Below are 16,180 nucleotides of genomic sequence, written 5' to 3' on the forward strand. Positions count from 1 at the left end.
AAACTCCCTGAAAACTGCAGTTGTCAAGCCCCTCTTGAAAAAGAGCAATCTGGATAAGACCATATTAAGCAAATATAGACCGATCTCAAATCTTCATTTCATAGGCAAGATCATTGAAAAAGTTGTCTTCAATCAGCTGAACAAATTCTTGAACTCAAATGGATACTTTGACAATTGTCAATCTGGTTTCCGATCGCATCACAGCACAGAGACAGCGCTCATAAAGATCATAAACGATATTCACTTAAATACTGATACAGGCAAATTATCAGTACTGGTACTACTCGACCTCAGTGCTGCATTTGACACTGTTGATCACAACATACTTCTTGACAGGCTGGAAAACTGGGTGGGGCTTTCTGGGATGGTCCTAAAATGTTTCAGTTCATACTTTGAAGGGAGAGGTTATTATGTGAGTATAGGAGACCATAAGTCTGAGTGGACGTCCATGACATGCGGAGTCCCTCAAGGCTCAATTCTTGCGCCACTCCTGTTCAACCTGTATAATGCTCCCAATGAGCCAAATAATGAGAAAGAACCAAATTGCTTACCACAGCTATGCAGACGACACACAGATCTACTTAGCCCTATCACCTAACGATTACAGCCCCATTGACTCCCTGTGCCAATGCATTGATGAAGTAAACAGTTGGATGTGCCAAAACTTTCTTCAGTTAAACAAAGACAAAACTGAAGTCATTGTGTTTGGAAACAAAGATGACGTTCTCAAGGTGAATGCATACCTTGATGCTAGGGGTCAAACAACTAAAAATCAAGTCAGGAATCTTGGAGTGTCTCTAGAGTCAGATCTTAGTTTCAGTAGTCATGTTAAAGCAATAACTAAATCAGCATACTATCATCTGAAAAATATTGCAAGAATTATATGCTTTGTTTCCAGTCAAGACCTAGAGAAACTTGTGCATGCTTTCATCACCAGCAGGGTGGATTATTGTAATGGACTCCTCACTGGCCTTCCCAAAAAGACCATAAGACAGTTGCAGCTTATACAGAACGCTGCTGCCAGGATTCTGAGCAGAACCAGAAAATATGAACACATCACACCAGTCCTCAGGTCTTTACACTGGCTCCCAGTTACATTTAGGATTGATTTTAAAGTATTATTACTGGTATATAAATCACTCAATGGGCTAGGATCTCAATATATTGCAGATATGCTCACTCAGTAGCGGTTTTAGGCACGGGCGAACCGGGCATTCGCCCGGGGCGGCATTTTTTCATGTCACATGGGGGGCGGCACGAGCAGTTACAAAAAAAAAAAAATCCTCTGCGCCGCGAAGCGGTTTTCTACATAGAGGTTTTCTATTATCTATCATTTCACCGTGTGGGGCATTGGCAAATTGGCGCCCCTGCGTGCTGAGAAGGTGCCGTGTGTGAGAAGGGGAAAGGGAAGGGGGGGCGCAGCAGGCAGGGGATAGTTCACCTCTGGGTGACTGACTGGGGGGGGGGGGGTCCACTGTATAACAGAGCAATACTCTAATGAAATTAGTGGGCTAAAGTCAGTCACACTCGACTTTCTTCCAAATAACGCACATTTTATTCATAATATTATAAATACAGGCCTATGGTTCCTGCACATTTTTGTTTTTCTGTGTGAAATGGCTAATAAAAATAAGTAATACAAAACGATTATGTGGTCACCACACCAAGGTGAATTGGTTTAGTCTTGACTTCTGGCCGTGACTCGTAACGTGGTGAGTGAGTGACAGTGTTGGGGGGCGGGGGATGGGAAATCTGTTGATTGTCGAGTGCCAAATAAACAGGGATGTATAGGAAAAGGTCAAAGCCATCAGGTGCACAATTTAGGAAAAAAAGAAATGAAGAAGAGGAGAAACGAGCAAAAGATAAAGGTATGCAACTATGTTCTCTCTGTGATATGATTACGGTATCCATGTTGTCAAGAATGAAGGGCTAATGTTAATTGTTGGTAACTCTTATGTTTGTTAGCCTATTTGCTATGATGCTTACTATGCTTATACAACAATAATTCGGTTTTAAGTCAACAAACACGAGATCTAATTTCACCATAATATTGTGCTTTGCAACCAAACTGTTACAAGTTCAGTTATTATTTATTTCCATCAGTTGGGTTACGTTAGAATTACAGGGAATTAGCCAACGGAATTTTTTTAAAATCTGTAGGTAGTTTCAAAGAGACGACATTTGCTATTTATTTACTACTTATTTGCTACATGACACATGCCATGAATATGAAGGAGGTTTTTATGCATGTTTATGACAACTGTAATTAAGTTTCACTCACTAAATAATGACATTTTTAATGCAAATATGACATTATTTGTTTGAGATGCCTTTGTTGACAACTTGACATTACCAAGACATCATAACCTCTCATAAATATGTCATAAAAAACATGACATAGCAGATGAATTATTAAACTTAAGAAACTACTTAGCTTTATGAGTTACCATTACATTAAACTGCCATGTTGGTTTTGACATTGGCTGTCATGAAGCCATTATATCTGTGTCATGAATATTTTTCTTTATTCTTTTTTAAGGAAATTAAGAACTTCCCTGAACTGCCATCAAAGACCATGAGCCTCCTTGTGCTTATCACTTTTATGCATGATAAGGATCTATTGGAGATCTACCCCAATTTTTGGACTGCTATCAGGATTGCACTTACTCTGCCAGTCTCTGTGGCTCAAGCAGAGAGGAGCTTTTCAAAACTAAAGTTGATCAAGTCATACCTGAGATCAACCATGTCCCAGGAACGGCTCACTGGCCTTGCCGTCATCAGTATCAATCACTCAATAGGGGAGCAGATTTCATACGATGACATCATTGATGATTTTGCATCAAGGAAAGCAAAGGTGGTCTCGCCCAGGGTGCAATTCAATGTAGAACCGCCACTGTGAGTGAGTGTAGGTACCTGTGTGTGCTCGATAAGAAGCCTTTACTCATTTGTGTGTGTGACTACTTCACCACTGAGTGCCTTTTTTTGTTTAAGTTTTATGAATGACGCTGAAGTGTAATAAAAATACTCACGTTGACAGTTCACTGCCTCCTGACGCCATTGCCCAGACAACAATCTTAAAATAGAATTTACAAATCACTCCTTTAGGTTTTAATTAGCATTTTCCATACAGTCCCAACTTTTTGGAACTAGGTTTGTAAATGTTTTTATTTAATGGAAAGTAACTTGTGGCAACACAATGTGCGAGCTCAGAAAATATGACTACCCTTACAATATGATATTGATTTGTCTTGTAATGTTATTAATTTTGTAAATGTTCAAGAATAAAAACAAATATCATGGTGACAATATTTCTCTTTCAGAAATGTTGTAGTAACCATTTTCCAAAATACCAATTATTGTAAAATCACTATAATTCATCCAATAATAATAATAATAATAATAATAAATATTATGGGTTAACAGCAGTATATCAACAACAGTAACTGGAGTAATTATTGTATTTTGGATTCATTCTTTAGTAAAGTGTAACAGTAAATCCCGTCGTTATGCAAATGCACAAGTACCACACAGTTAATGTAAAAAAGAAAAAAACATGCCAGAAACATTCTGAGAGCTAACTGCTTGATAACTATTGTTACCGCGAGGTACTCTCGTTGTCATGGCAACACACTGGGTGTAGTTGTTTATTACAGGTGAAGCGCTGATGTTGCTGATTTGATTGAATTACAGGTGAAGCGCTGATGTTGCTGATTTGATTGAATTACAGGTGAAGCGCTGATGTTGCTGATGTGATTGAACTGATGAAGTGATGCGCGCGCTCGGGAGGGAGGGCGGAGTGAATGAAAACGGGGTTCGTTCTCTCGGTCATGTAACGCGGTCATCTCTCCTTCCGACGACGCGTAACCGACACAACGTCCTTTCCCTGATACAAAAGGCACATTTGCTATGCGGAACCAAGAGCCATGAAAATGCTTCGGTTCCGGAGCCCAAGCATCTCGTCCCTGGCGCAGGAGGTCCAGTGCACGGTTCGGCTGCTGGACGACTCGGAAATCTCGTGCAGCATCCAGGTAGGGGCGAGCGAGCGCGTGTGCTCCAGCATTCGCGCGCTCAGTGATGCGATGCTCTTTACTGCGATTGTAAACATGGATATGGACATAATGCTTATTTCAAGAGCTAAACTGACAGTCGAAAGCGCTTTTTGGCTGCATGTTTGCGCATGTTTAGGTGGCTGACGCCTAGGGAGTGATGACGATTTCGTCATGTTGTCACATATTTCTCGTCATTGGATTGTCCGTTCAAACAGTTACGCCCTTGAGTACGCTAGTAAGCTTCGTATCCTAAATGCATTTTATTCATACAGGAGAGAAATGTGGAAAATTGAAAGATTGGTATTCGCTATTCCTCAGAAATATAACTGTATAATTTAAATGTCGTGATTGTAGAGGTTTTGGAACAGAAATCATGTCTGCTATTGATACAGGCAGGGGCGTCTTGTATCTTTTTAAGGATGCACCAGAGTCCGGCTCTCTATTAGTGCCCAATGCAAGATAATACTTGTCCAAAGGGGGAAACACTTTTTAACAACTTATTAGTGTTTATTTTGTCATTTTTGCAAGTGGAACCGGGGGTTGTTTACCTATTGAACTTAACATTTTGTAAAGATGCGTTTTAGACGAACACTTTTACCTTGCAATAATTGTGCAACTTAATTAACTAAGAGACTGAGACTTTACCAAAGTTGCATTTAAAATACACTTGCCTCAAAACAATCCAAAAATCCTCATTTTGTATGTGCACAACACTTCTAGATGCAATGCAGATTGTATGAGAACAAGTTGCATGTCCTTATGTTAGACCTCTCCTCTTTCTTTCCAAAGTGATGGAAGTTTACTGAAAAAGTCCTTGATGGACACCACCTTACTATTAGAAGAACTGTTTTTTTCATCAGCATTTTAGAGAGCACTTGAAACTGAATGTGGCTATGAAATTGAATGCTTTTGTCACCAAGCCTGTGATATTGCCATATCTTTTAGACCTTCAGAAATCCAATAGAAACATTACATAACACATGTTTTAAAGGAATATAAAAAGTATTTTAAAAAGTATTTCAGTACAAGTTAAGCTCAGTCCACAGCATTTGTAGCATAATGTTAATTACCACAAAAAATTATTTTGACTTGCCCCTTCTTTATCAAAAATCAAGGTTACAGTGATGCACCTACAGTACAATGGAAGTGAATAGGGGCCAATTTTTAAACATTAATATACTCACTGTTTCAAAAGTATAGCTGCATGACAAAATATGCATGTAAATATGATTTTAGTGTGATAAAATCACTTACTGACCTCATCTGTGTAAAGTTATAGCTAATTGTACCACTTCGTTACCATGACGATGTAATGTCGGCAAACCTTAAAATGACTAGAAATGTCTATTTAAATAACTTAACAGCTCAAATGACACACCAGTTTTAACAGAAGAATTAAAGTGCTTTTATAAAATAAGCTTCACATTTCTGCCTTTAAACCCTCCAAAAATTGGCCCCATTCACTTCCATTGTAAGTGCCTCACTTATTCATCTGAATAATGCTCCTCCCCTGGCAGACAGCAGCGGTTTCTCCGTCAGTCCCTGGCGGATGGTCGCGACTTCGCCCTGGCAGACGTCAGTGGTGAGGATTCCATGACGGCACATCCCTCCTCCTTCCCAAGTTTCAGCACCAATGTAACGAGTAAAGGATGGGCAAGGAGGAGGCAGGAACTGGCAGAGCAGTCAACATTACTTTAATTACATAACTGAACTTAAACAAACATAAGTGCGCACACGCACACACACACACACACACACACACACACACACACACACACAGTGGCAATGTGTCTCTTTCTCTCTCGAACCCGGATCCTCTTTATCCCTCTCCTGCTGATTGGGGTGTTTCAGCGCTGGGCATCCATTGTTACAGCCCAGCCATCGCCCTCCTCCTTGTCACACCCGGAATATTCATTTAACATGCATTTTATGCCAGGACAGGTGTTTTCAAACTGGGTGGTAGGGAGTAAGCAGACAATTTCAGAGAGAAAAAGAGTAAAAAAAAAAAAGTAGATAATAAGGAAAGCATTTACCAAATTTAACATTACTGTTTTATTCTGGTTTGTAGCCCACACATTATTTTCAATTGAATTGAAAATGTACAGTATACATGAATATGTTCTACATAATATTTTATTAATTTCTTTTGACTTAAGTACAATTACGACATAAAAGCCAATCTAATTATTATATAGAGTGGTGGTGGTGTAGTGGGTTAAAGCACTAAAGTGTTAAGCAGAATGTTGCTGGTTCTAACCCCACAGCCACCACCATTGTGTCCTTGAGCAAGGCACTTAACTCCAGGTTACTCCGGGGGGATTGTCCCTGTAATAAGGGCTCTGTAAGTTGCTTTGGATAAAAGTGTCTGCTATAAATGTAAAATTTAATTTTGCAATCAACATGCTGTCTTAATAATAACACACTATTTTTGTCATACATTATTAATGGCCCTTTCTACATGAAAATATACAGTTGCCGTAATATTTTAGGAAGTGGGTCGTCATATTTGGGGACCTTGGCATCAAAAGGTTTGAAAACCTCTGGTCTATGTGGGTAGCTCACTAGATTTTGAGACAAAAGTCCATCATGCCCTCCATCTTCCGGTCTAGTCAGATGAGGGAACACATTTGAGGGTTTCTGGGAAACACTCTTGATATTGCAGTTGGAGGATTCCTCTTAAAGCATTCTTGGGAACAATGAAAACGTCTCTATTGAACATCTGCCTGAAGTTTTGCTAATATTAATATAACTGAATCTCTAAAAGCATCATAAATGTTGTTATCATCATTCAGCTGTAATGCAAACATGCTTAATTGTTTGATGATAACTGATGATGAATTGCATTTGAGGTTTTTTTCAGGGTCACTCTCAGAACCAAGTCATCTTATATTATATGTGAAGTATAACGCCAAAGTATGGTTGGTTGGTAGGTTTTGGCTTCCTTTAGTGTTAGCAGCATCCCTTTAATAATCCCTTTAATGAAAACAACATCCATTTTCACACTTTCCTTTTGCGAAAACCACGTATTGACAGTGATTATAGGAAATTGCTGACTTATAATGGTACTACTGTCTACTTACACTGTATAATAGTGCCAGGGTTTTACAAGATTTAACAGTAATTTCTTACAATAAAATACTGTTTTCAATTTACTGAATTTTACTGTGAAATCAATGCTGACTTGTCTATTTTCTACCATATCACAAAATATTACTGTAAAATAACCATATAAATTTACATTGTGGGACAGAAGTGTTAATAGTCATATTGATGTCTTCTTTATTGTAGTTAATGTTCCCTTTGGCTTGGAACTTGCATTTAAGAACGTTTTCTTCATTTTATCCCAGCCAATTAAAAATTGTTGAAGAACACAAATGGTTGCATTCGGAATTTTGAAATATAAAGTCAAATAAAAGCACATTTATATCTGGTAATTGCAACTTAACAGGCTTTTCTCACAATTTGTACTTTATTTCTCACAATTGCGAGTAGTGGGGCACCGATCAGGAAATTTGAGGCTGATACCGTTCTCCGATGTTTTTTTAACACTAAGATCGCCGATACGATTTTAAAAAGTGAGTGCGCATGGCTGACTCCCAATGGGGCTAATCAGCCGAGCTAATAAGGCCGAGCCAGATGCTGCAGTTCAAGAGAGAGAGAGCCACATGCAGCTGTCGTGTGTCAGTTTGTTTTTTTTTTGTTTCATTAAATATTACTTTGACTGTTCAGCCAATTCTAGCCTCCTCCTTGCCCATCTGAACTGTGTTACATTGGTGCCAAAATCTGGGAAGGAGGAGGGATAAACTGGCGTGGCGTTCTCGTCACGGCCGTCCACCCAAAGGAGCAGCTGTGGCTGTCCACCGGGGGACGCATGGCCAACCTCCGCGAGGGGAGGAGAGGCTCTCTGCCGGCCGCCTGGAGCAGTGGAGCCGCAACTTGTTGCCAGAAATATACTGTAAATTACTGGCTTTAGGTAGGTCAAGCTAATCTTGGATACTTGTCAAGTTTCAGAAAATTGGAAATGTCCTGACCAACATTTGGGCAATTTTAACACATCAATTTGATCAGTGCTGTTCAGGATGCACCAATTATAGTCGTTTGTAAGATTTTATAAAAATAATTTTCTTGAGATTATGCAGGGTAATTTCCATTGGTATTTTACATCCAATCCTTGAAACTTTTAGATTTAAATAAGCATACTTTTTTTTTTTTTGTGAACAAATTATTACCTGTCAAAAACGTCCTGAGTTTTGCGTGCAACCCAGTGGAGGATTCTGCTTTTCAAAAAAAATTTCATAAATGAGCCTCATATTTAATATGATGGGGCAGAGAAACAAGAAATTAGACTTGTTATATGAGGTAACTATGCTATTTAGCCTATATTACAGACACATTTTCTTAATACCAACATTTTGAATATTATACTTGCTATATGTCCCTACCAACTTTCCAACCAGGCTTACACCAGTGCGTGGATCACTGAAAAAAGCTTCTACAACATTTTACTGAACTTTTAACATTTCTGTTGGTGAATAATTCTCTGATGATTCACTCTGGTCCATTTACCGTAATTTCCGGACTGTAAGCCGCAACTTTTTTCCCACGCTTTGAACCTCGCGGCTTAAACAACGATGCGGCTAATATATGGATTTTTCCCGCTTTCAAATTTTATAAAAAAAAACAAAAAAACATTCTGTGACGTGCTCAGTTTTTTGCCGGCATGAAGCTTTCATTAGACCAATGAAATTGCCGAACGGGTTAAGGTCAAAGAACTTTTTTGTTTACTGTTTAGATTAAATTGAGCGCGCTCAAACTTCCCATCATTCTGATTACGGTAGTCATTTTGTCACCCTCAAGACACCGAGAAATGCATATGATGCAGCTTTCAAGTTGAATGCGATTGATCTGGCTGTTGGAAAAGTAAATAGAGCTGCTGCACGGGAGACGTTGGAAACAGCAGCGTGATGAATTGACTCAGTGCAAAAAGACAACTAAAGCTGAGGCTATTCAACTCCGACACCGATGGAGATGACTTCAAAGGTTTCATGTGCACAAGAGGAGGAAGATAGTGACCAATGACTTTCTTGCTAGGCTACTGTTTACTGCAAATTTTATTTTTTTTTGTTACAAGCCGTGTGTGGCAGCGGGGGCGTGGTCAAGCGCCCGTCCGGGAGAGAAAAGCGGTAAGGGCGCTTACACCTGTGCTAATGTCTAACACCTGTGTCTAATTTCAGTAAGCATGGTCAGAGCAGCATAAAAAGGCAGCAGAGAGAGTGTGTGTGAGTGAGTAAGTGACAGACAGACAGACACACGTCAGTCTAGTGTTGGCGCATAGAAGTCCAAGAATTGAGAAACTTACATTGCTGTGGCCATTAAAAGCCTTACCTGGAACGTCAAGTGCCCTGCTTCACGTGTATTTCTTGGGAAAACTGTCACCCTGGCACCAGTGTGACAGTTTTCAGCACTTGATGTAAGCGCCCTTACCGCTTTTCTCTCCCGGACGGGCGCTTGACCACGCCCCCGCTGCCACACCGTGTTTCGTTAAAGCCTATTTATTTTTGTTACAAGCCGTGTTTCGTTAAAGCCTATTTATTTTTGTTACAAGCCGTGTTTCGTTAAAGCCTATTTATTTTTGTTACAAGCCGTGTTTCGTTAAAGCCTATTTATTTTTGTTACAAGCAGTGTTTTGTTAAAGCCTGTGTAAAGTTCATTTGTTTCAATGTACCGGTAGGCACCTGCGGCTTATAGACAGGTGCGGCTTATTTATGTTCAAAATAATATTTTTTTGAAAATTCAGTGGGTGCGGCTTATATTCAGGTGCGCTCAATAGTCCGGAAATTACGGTACCTATATCTGTACCTGTTGAAGGAAGTGTACAGATGAAGTGGAAGTATTAGAGGACAGAGAGAGAGAGAGTTGTACATCACTTTATCCCTCTCCATTCTTCCCCTCCAATTTTTTTCAGATAGTGTTGGTCTTTCCAGTGTGATGTTTATAAACTTGAGCTAAAAGAGGGAGTGTTCTGTTTGGTCTTATGAATAATCTAGAATGCCACAAAGCTTTAATGGCTTCTTGTTCTCGATAGGTTCCTGCTGCATATTTCATGACCATCCTCATAGACAAGGGCTGCACCTCCATCACTACACTTTTACATGTTAGAAGCACTCATGTTATTACTTTTTTATCAGCTACAAAAAGATTTAAATGCTGAGTTATGTCTGCTGTGTCGTTTGTAGTGTAGGTCAACTTTCTCATTTAGGGATGTTTTTACATCATAAAAACTGGCCAATCATGTTAAAATTATCATTATTGAGCCATGAAAGACAGAGGTACATACCTTGAGTTTGATACTTAAAACTACTGTAAGCCATTTTAGCTTTCTGTAGCTTTCCCGTGACTGAGACATTGAATTAGCCACACCCACTCATTCCAAAACCCCACCCTCCAAAGATAATTTCGAGACCAAAAACCGAGCAAAAGAGCAGCATTGTTTGTTCCTCTGGCTGTCAAATTAAACAGTGGCACAATAGACCTTTTTCACAGACTGTGATGACATGCTTACTCCTTAGTTAGAAGCGTAAATCTAGCAAACTTTTTTTATTTGATAATTATTTTTTTTATTGAGTGTAAGTTTATATAATTATGCTTTGTGTTATATTGCCGTAGAATTAGTTTATAAAAAGGAATTACCACAGATGTGAGGGGGTTACGTTTACAGCTGCTGAGAGAGTGACAGTAAATTTGGCATATTCTCCCATCAGAATGTCTTAATCCACCGCTCTCAATTTTTTTCTTCTGGAGAGTATGTAATAGTCAATTTTTCTTTTTACTCTAGCCACAAATGAGTAAATGAAAATATTATTTGCTGTGGTCTCCCATTCACTCCCATTAACCACTGTCGAAGTTTACCCTGCAATCGTTTACTTCTGTGTTCTAAAACCCAGAGTGTGAACAAGGTCTCCACAGTTCCTTTTTGATTCTGTTCACTCGACATTGCGAGAATCGCTATGGGGAATTCCTTCTGACGACTTAGTTGAAACCCATGTACAATAACGCCAATCCTGAGATTGGCAATGGTGTTTGAGTTGGCCTATAGAAGCAGTTGTGCAAACACCATTTTTTCATAATTTTCTTCCTTCAAGAAAGCAAAATCATCTCTCGACTTGAAAGCTGTCCTTGCTTTGCCATCAAGATACACTTCTTCAGCAGACTGGAACTTCTCAGCAGACACGGACATGACAACTCATCGCCTGTACCACTCAGTGCATGCAATGAGAAGACTCACCCCTCCCCTGCAGTGTTCCGGTGAAGATTCTCTTTGCTTTGCCATCAAAGACGCTTCTCTGTGAATGGGTTCTTGGCTTCAGACGCTCGCTGTTGAACAAAACCGAGCTTCAGTGAGACCACTCCAAAGTGGCTCTCATAGAGACAGTCTGCTCTCAATGCGATGACATGTGTCTCCGGACGCTCCGCTCAAGGATCTGAGGGATGCAGGAACTCACAATCTCCTAGTAGAGAACGCAATAGAGATTGCTCCGAACTGTGACATACACAAAGATTCTACAGCCGATGTCTTCTATTCTGGAGTAAGCCGGTAGGCTTCAGCCCATTTTAGATGCGAGACATTCGAATAGTGCACTCGCAAAGGACCAGATCTTGCTGTGCATCTGCCCTTGTGCGGCAATAGATTTAAAGGACACACGCGTACTTTCATGTACAAGTTGCACCTCGTCTCAGGCTGTTTTGAGATTCGTATTTGAGGGAACAACTTATTAATTCCTTTCCTTGGCTCTCCACACTCCCAAAGTGTATCGATGCAGTGCTCGCTCCGTTGAAGCTGAGTGCCTTGTGCATTTTGAACTACCTCTATGATAGGCTATTATTAGCCCGAACAGAGGCCCTGTTGTGCGAGCATGGGAATTTACTACTTTGAGGCCAAGGCTGTACAAATTGGGCAAAAAGCATCCTCTATCACACAGTTTAGTCTTTTACATGAGATCTCTCCAATGCTGCCAGCAGGATATTGTCATAACTCACAGCTGTCTGGCTGCTCTAGCTCCTTGGACAGCTCCAAACTTTTAATAGCATCATGCTGTGTCCGGTCTTCTGGCAAAAGGTGGAAATCATGGATGTGTTCAGTGCAGGCTGAGGTGCACTGTGCGGCAGGCGCCCAGCCTTTGGCACCTAGCACTTCAGTATTCTGGAAATACTAGCTATCTCTTAGCCTTGGATGCTTTGCATTCTGAGGTAGCGAATCACCATGTTCTGATTCGATCAGACAACATGACAGTGGCAGCTTACATAAATGTTGTGCCCTGCTGAGGTGAATGTCATTCTGCAAGCTACAACACTGTCTGCGAGACGCCTATTTGTGCTAAGTGGTGTGTGTTTAAAAATTGGTGCTCTTCACGTGGTGAAGACTCCGTGAACTGCTCCTTAGCTGAGATTCTTTCATTCCTCCAAGAGCAGCTGGATGTGGATCTCACCGCATCGACACATTGGTAGCAACTATGTTGGCATGCCATGCCCCGGAGGCTGGCTGCTCCATGGGCAAATATGTTCTATTTTTCAGTTCAGTTCAGGGGAACAAGGTGCCCAAACCCTCTCGGCCTGCTACAGTCCTAGATTGGGATTTAAACCTGGTGCTAAAGGCACTCACGAGCCCCCTGTTCGAACCATTAGAGTTTGTTGAGTTGCGTGTGCTTTCTCTAAGAATGCTTTCGTATTGGCTCTGGCCTCAGTTAAATTGGTGGATGATATGCAGGTGCTGTCGGTTGACTACTCATGCCTGGTATTTGGGCTGGGGTCTTTCAAAAGCCACCATCAACCCAGAAAGGCTATGTGCCTAAAGTTCTATCCACGCCTTGCAGGGCTCAGGTGGTCCGCCTACAAGCCTTCTTTCCCCCAACGTTTAATTCAGATGAGGAGCATTCGATGCATTTGTTATGCCCTGTGCAGGCATTACACATGTATGGGAAGCACACCTGCCAGTTTAGGCTGTTGAAACCGCTCTTTGTTTGTTATGATGCACATCTCCAAGCAAAGGTTCTCTCACTGGATTGTTGATGCGAGTTCCCTTGCTTGCACTGGGTGTGAGATGCCTCATGGGTGTGAAAGCGCATTCAACTTGAGGCATGACCTCTTCATGGTCATAGACAAATGGTGTGTCCTTACAGGACATATACTTTGCAGCAGGTTGGTCATCATAAACACTTTGTGGTGTCCATCACTTCCAAAGTCCTCTTTGTCTAGAGCGCTTATTGTTCCAACATTTGCCTTGGTCAGGGCGCCCTCCCGGTTCCGTTCTTCGTGGAAGTGCATGACGAGCTGACACGGTCGTGGAGGGTACCTTTTACTGCCCGGAACCGACCCCTCCGCTCGTCCGCTCTTACTACTCTGATGGCGGGGCGGCCAACTGGTACAAGGAGGTCCCCCAGGTGGACAGAGCGGTTGCGATCTACTTGTGTCCCGAGAACACCGCCACCTGGCACTCCCTTCCAGAGCCTGTAGAATGATGTCATCACTGACCTCAAAAGTCTACAGCGCCACCGGACAGGCTGCCTCCGACCTGCATGCCATGGCTCTCCTGCAATTTCACCAAGCCAAGGCACTCAAAGATCTGCACCTGGGTAGTCCCGACCCTGACGTGCTGCAGGAACTGCGCTCTGCCACCGACCTCACTTTCAGAGCCACGAAGGTCACAGCGCAGGCACTCGGGCGGGCGATGGCCACCCTCATGGTCCAGGAGCGTCACCTCTGGCTGAACATGGTCGAGATGCGCAACGTTGACAAGGCACGTTTTCTCAACAGCCCTGTCTCCCAGCTTTGCCTCTTCGGCGACACCATCGACGACTTCGCCCAGCAGTTTTCGGCGGTGAAGAAGCAAATTGCTGAGGGCGTCCCCCTGCGGCTAAAAAACAGGTAGCTCTGCCTCAACCCGGGCCCAGCTCTCAGCCCTAGCATCGAGCACCTCGCTGGCGGCGTATGCCCCCCCTGTCTCCAGTACCAGGAAAGCTCCGAAGTGCTCCTGAGATGGGCGACCCAGGCAGTCAAACGTTCGCTCCGGAGCTGGTACCAAGACCACTCCGTCCCCCGGTTGAGGGCCGGGAGGAGAATCCATGTTTCATTTTCATTCTATGTAAGAGACATTGTGAGAGAAAAGGCACGGCTGCCGGGCTTGCTCCCATGCTAGTCATGTAGCACCTGTTCCCCCCCTCAGGGGTGCGGGGAACCTAAGGTCTGTATGTGACTCCTCTTAAGGGGCATTGGGGAGGGCTACGTGCAGCCGACACAGTTTCCTCTAGCACGCAGTAGCCTGCTTACACCTGTCTCGGCAGTTCACGTAACACGGTCAGTGCGTGGCGTTTTTATATGGGACCCCTTGTGTCACTTCATTCGACATAACGTCGAGTGAGTGACAGAAGGGGAACATCATGGTTACTGTTGTAACCTCCGTTCCCCGTTGTGTCCCTCCTGCCACAGCACTAGACCTACCACTGTAAACGGCCATACCTTATTTTCGGCTCCTCAGTGCAAAATCCTGACTGGCACTCGCTGCCCCGCTTCCCTTTATACCCGTATGTCCGGGGCGGGGCATGCAAATTGTGTCTCCCAACTTGACATTGGCCTTTTCTCAGGTTCAGAGTAGGGTTGTGCCAATGGACGATATCATCGTCCATCGTGATGGCTGACCAACATCACAATGTAGAGCCACCATCGTGATGCCACGCCCCCTTTTGCGAGTCTTGCTAGTGTGACTCTCTAATCCTAGTCTCTTCTATAGTTAACCTAAAAACTTTGCAGGGATTGCTCTGTAAATTAAATTGAGAATATAACTAATGCATATATGCTATTTTAAATACTGTAGTATATGCCAGAGACGTGACGTGTTAGTCAGGCAGGCTACCCAAGTATTGATCTTGACATTGTTAGCTTCTTGTCTTTTTTTTTTCTTGTCTTACACTGTACATTTAGATTAAAATATTTTATGTTGTAGGCTACAAGAAAATAGCCTTTATTAATTAATTATTAGTAGTTGTAGTGTCTCAGAAAATCTTGCTCATTGTCACATAGCTCTTGTATACACTGAAGCGGCAGTTTAAGATAAACCCAGACCAGCGAACGTCAAATAACTTTTGTCTGGTTAATACTTTTAAAGAAAAATTTCCTTGGCCATAAATCCACAATGTCAAATCAAATGAAAGAAACAAGGTGAATATGAATAACACACATTTATTAAAACATAGAAGAACAACAAATAAAGAACAAGAAAAAGGGAACAACACTCAGACCGATACTCAGCATTAACATTTCACTTATAATTAGCAGCACAATTAACTTCAGCACAGGCTACAAAATAAATTATGTTATTGAAATATTGTAAAGTGGTCATATGAACTACACAAATGAACGTTTAAAAAATAATAAACGTTCAATACAAAATCGAATAGCTCCGCAACGGATGGCGAAAAATGCTCATCAGTGAGTAAAAGAACGAAATTATAATTTTTAAGTGGAAAATAGTATTTATGTAAAGAGATATATTAAAATAAAAAGTGCACAACTCTTCTTAAGTGAAAGCTAAAAAAAAAAAAATGCTTCACGTGTCGTGCAACCTGATAAAGCGCCGACGAGTCATTAGTTGGGTTAGTAAAATAACGAAATTATAATTTTTCATATAAGTTTTGAAAATTATATGAAATTATATAATCCCCCCCCCGCCCCGCCCCACCCCACTGACGATATCATCGTCCATCGCGATGTTTTACTGTCAACATCATCAACTGCCAATTTAGGGGACATCGCCCAACCCTAGTTCAGAGGTACGTTTGGCGTCCCATGAAGACCCTTTGTGTCACTTCATTCGACACAATGTCTCTCGTTCCTTCCCTCCAGGAATGGAGGTTACAACAGTAACCATGACGTTAATCAAAACCAATAAATTATTATTATTTTTTTAAATTCTAAAAACGCATGGCATGGGTGAGGTAAAGCCATTAGAGTCCTCTCTCGATAATATGCACTCATTTACAGAGGCTCTTCACAGAAATTACGGTTTTCTTATACAGTCAGTACTGATTTTTAGCATGTGTTCAGCAAATTAATGTAAATAAAACAAAATTTCACCAACA

General features: G+C 41.6%; 1 protein-coding gene across 1 annotated transcript in view; it reads left to right on the top strand.

Moving 5' to 3' along the window:
- The first annotated feature begins 3,825 nt into the window (after positions 1 to 3,825).
- The window catches only part of frmd3 (FERM domain containing 3), a 100,287-nt gene continuing 87,932 nt past the window's right edge, over positions 3,826 to 16,180 (top strand). The window contains exon 1 of the mRNA XM_052108997.1: positions 3,826 to 4,028. Within this exon, the coding sequence (XP_051964957.1) occupies positions 3,924 to 4,028 (105 nt within the window). The 5' untranslated portion in view covers positions 3,826 to 3,923. The remainder of the gene's footprint in view (positions 4,029 to 16,180) is intronic.

Source organism: Xyrauchen texanus, chromosome 37, assembly GCF_025860055.1.
Source record: "Xyrauchen texanus isolate HMW12.3.18 chromosome 37, RBS_HiC_50CHRs, whole genome shotgun sequence".
In the NCBI taxonomy this organism is placed as follows: Eukaryota; Metazoa; Chordata; class Actinopteri; order Cypriniformes; family Catostomidae; genus Xyrauchen; species Xyrauchen texanus.